General features: G+C 51.2%; 1 protein-coding gene across 1 annotated transcript in view; it reads left to right on the top strand.

Annotated features, from left to right (window-relative positions):
• Nucleotides 1–553: 553 nt before the first annotated feature.
• The window catches only part of LOC106524737 (protocadherin 8), a 4,386-nt gene continuing 1,809 nt past the window's right edge, over nt 554–3,130 (top strand). Inside the window, exon 1 of the mRNA XM_014018662.1 lies at nt 554–2,974. Coding sequence (XP_013874116.1) covers nt 608–2,974 — 2,367 coding nt within the window. The 5' untranslated portion in view covers nt 554–607. The remainder of the gene's footprint in view (nt 2,975–3,130) is intronic.

Below are 3,130 nucleotides of genomic sequence, written 5' to 3'. Positions count from 1 at the left end.
AAAAACTTATTTTTGCCTCTTTTTTATTTATTTATTTTTTCAATAAGAACAGACACTACATTTACAAGAATACAAAATTATTTGTATCAAATTTAACTTGAGGTGTTTTTTATTTAAATGTTTCACAGAAGCTCTGAGTTGAGAATCACTCTCCTGATTGTTAACTTTTACAGCGGCATTATTAAAACAGTCGTGTGTCTGCTTCCACCTCATGCTGAGGTGACAATAAATCCTTTCAGGCTTTTTAACAGGTAGATCTCAACTTCCTCTTGTGAAATRCTTTCCTATTATAAGTAATTCACTTAGTTAATTAATTGCCTCGTGCGAATTAATTTAAGGAGCACGATTGAAGTTGCACAACCAGTTAATGAACCATTTGCATCCAAAACAAATCAGAATAAAAAAACAGCAAGCTGTGGTGCCAAGCCTTTTGGTGCGCGCCTCTGAGAGGCCATTGGTCGGACTGGGCAGGGTGATTTGCATACACCAGGAGTTATAGTCAGCCCCTCTGATAAAGTCAGAGTTGTGTTTCCATTTGACTTGGCACAAGAGGCACACTGTTTGCATCATTTATAAGTGTTTGAGCTGCATTTTATAGACTTTCAACATGAGAGTTTGCCCGTTTGCACCAGCTGGAGTGTCCCTGCTGCTTGCTGCATTCTCTCTCACAGTCCACGGCACAACTACAAGATACTTCACCTTTGAGGAGGACGCACCAGGGACAGAGATAGGCAATTTGTCCCAGGATTTAAAGATTGATCCGGCTGACGACCCGGACACATCATTCCGCTTCATGCAGGAGAGCAACTCATCGGTGATCCACATGCGGGAGAGTGACGGACTCCTGAGTGTGGCAGAGAGAATTGACCGGGAGCAACTGTGCCCCTGGTCCCTCCCTCGCTGCTTCATCACCTTCGACATTGTGGCCCTCTCCAGGGAGAAGTTCCAGCTCATTCACGTGGAGATCGAGGTGAAGGACATCAACGATCACGCTCCAAGCTTTGCGCGCAACGAGACCAGCCTGGAGATCATGGAAAACATGCCCCTGGAGTCCAGGTTCCCGCTGCAGATAGCTCTGGACCTGGATGTGGGTGAGAACTACATTCAGAACTACAACATCTCCCCCTGCAGCCACTTCGCTGTGGAGGTGCGCGAGGGGGAAGACAGACTGAAGTTTGCGCAGCTGGTGCTGGTCAGGGAGCTGGACAGGGAGGTGGAGGACTCTTACACGGTGAAAGTTACCGCTTATGATGGAGGAGTTCCTGCAAAGTCCGGCTCCATGACGGTAAACATCAAAGTGTTGGACTTTAATGACAATAGCCCGATTTTCGAGCACAGCTCCCTGAAAGTGGAGCTGAACGAGGATGCGCCGGTGGGGCACAGAGTTCTCAGAGTGCACGCCTTCGACCCGGACCTGGGAGTCAACGGCGAGGTGACATATGCGCTCGCAGATGGGCTCTCACCTGAAGCCGTCCGTATTTTCCACGTGGACCCTTACTCAGGTGACGTGACGCTCAGGGCGCCTGTGGACTTTGAGAAGAGGAGGTCGTACGAGCTGCGAGTCACAGCCTCGGACCTGGGGGAGAGCTCCATCCCGTCCACGTGTCACGTCGTGATAGACATCGTGGATGTGAACGACAACGCGCCCGAGGTCACCATCAAACCGATGACCTCCAGCAGCGATGGGGTGGCCTTCATCACGGAGGCCGCGGCCGCAGAGAGCTTCGTGGCGCTGATCAGCACCTCGGACAGAGACTCGGGCTCCAACGGGTACGTGCGCGTCAGCCTGCTCGGGCATGAGCACTTCGCCCTGCAGCAAGCCTATGGGGACACGTTCATGATCGTCACCACCACCATTTTGGACAGAGAAAAGATCCAAGAATACAACCTGACTGTGGTGGCTGAGGACCTGGGAACGCCCCCTTTTAAGACTCTGAGGCAGTACACGATCAGTGTGACAGATGAGAATGACAACCCCCCTCTCTTCAGTAAGCCCCTCTATGAGGTTTCAGTGCTGGAAAATAACATCCCAGGTTCATATATAACTACTGTTGTTGCGCGAGATCCAGATGTGGGGAAAAATGCCAAAGTGTCTTACAAACTCCTGGACTCAGAGGTCCCAGGAGGGTCCCCCGTGTCCACTTATGTTTCTGTGGACTCAGTTTCAGGGTCTCTGTACACGCTGAGGTCCTTTGATTATGAGACACTGCAGCAGATTGAGGTGGTCATCCAAGCAGAAGACAGAGGCTCCCCTTCCCTTTCAAGCACATCAACAATCAGGGTTAGAGTCGTCGACCAGAATGACAACTATCCATACTTCACCTTCCCATTCCTCCTGAACGACTCTGCTGAGGTTCCTCTGCCCTACAACGCACCCTCCGGCTACCTCGCCCTCTGTCTGTCCGCTGAGGATTCAGACGAGGGAGTGAACGGCAAGCTCACCTACCACGTCGTGCAAGGTGACCCAAAGCTGTTTACCCTGAACAAAAACACTGGTGAGATTGCTTTAAAGCAGCGGCTGACAGCTGAAATAGGAGACGTGCTGGAAGTGAGAATCACAGTGAGCGACAGCGGCAGGTCCCCGCTCTCCAGCGGCGCCACAATCAGATTTGTGGTCTCAGACACAAAGCMCCCAGAAGACCAGGTCAACGTTGTGCTGCGGTCGAGCGAGGGGGAAAGCTCCGGCTTTGATGGCTCGCTAATTATCATCATTGTGCTCAGCGGAGGCWGTGCATTGTTGCTAATTGCCATAGTTGCTGTGGCTGTCACACGCAAGCTCGGCCRTAGGGGGAGAAGCCGTGGCAGGAAGAGAGACGTGTGCCAGGGTCTGTTTGACGGCAGGCCCCTACCCATGCTCAGCTCTGCTGAAGCAAACATTTACACGGGCCAGCAGGGGTTCTTCCAGGAGAGGACATCTTTGTCTCTGGATGAGTCCTTCCTGTACGAGGAGAGGAGCAGGGACTCTGACACAAAGGTGAGTCAGCCAAGATCTTTTTTTATGATGCTCTTGATCTTTGTGCCAGAAATGGAAACTAACCTTTCTACTGTCACTGTGTTTGCTTTCTCTCTCTCTCTCTCTCTCTCTCTCTCTCTCTCTCTCTCTCTCTCTCTCTCTCTCTCTCTCTCTCTC

The sequence above is a fragment of the Austrofundulus limnaeus genome, unplaced genomic scaffold (assembly GCF_001266775.1).
Source record: "Austrofundulus limnaeus strain Quisiro unplaced genomic scaffold, Austrofundulus_limnaeus-1.0 Scaffold199, whole genome shotgun sequence".
Lineage (NCBI taxonomy): Eukaryota > Metazoa > Chordata > Actinopteri > Cyprinodontiformes > Rivulidae > Austrofundulus > Austrofundulus limnaeus.
Note: the sequence above shows the minus strand (reverse complement) of the source record. Positions and strands in the feature narration are given on the sequence as shown.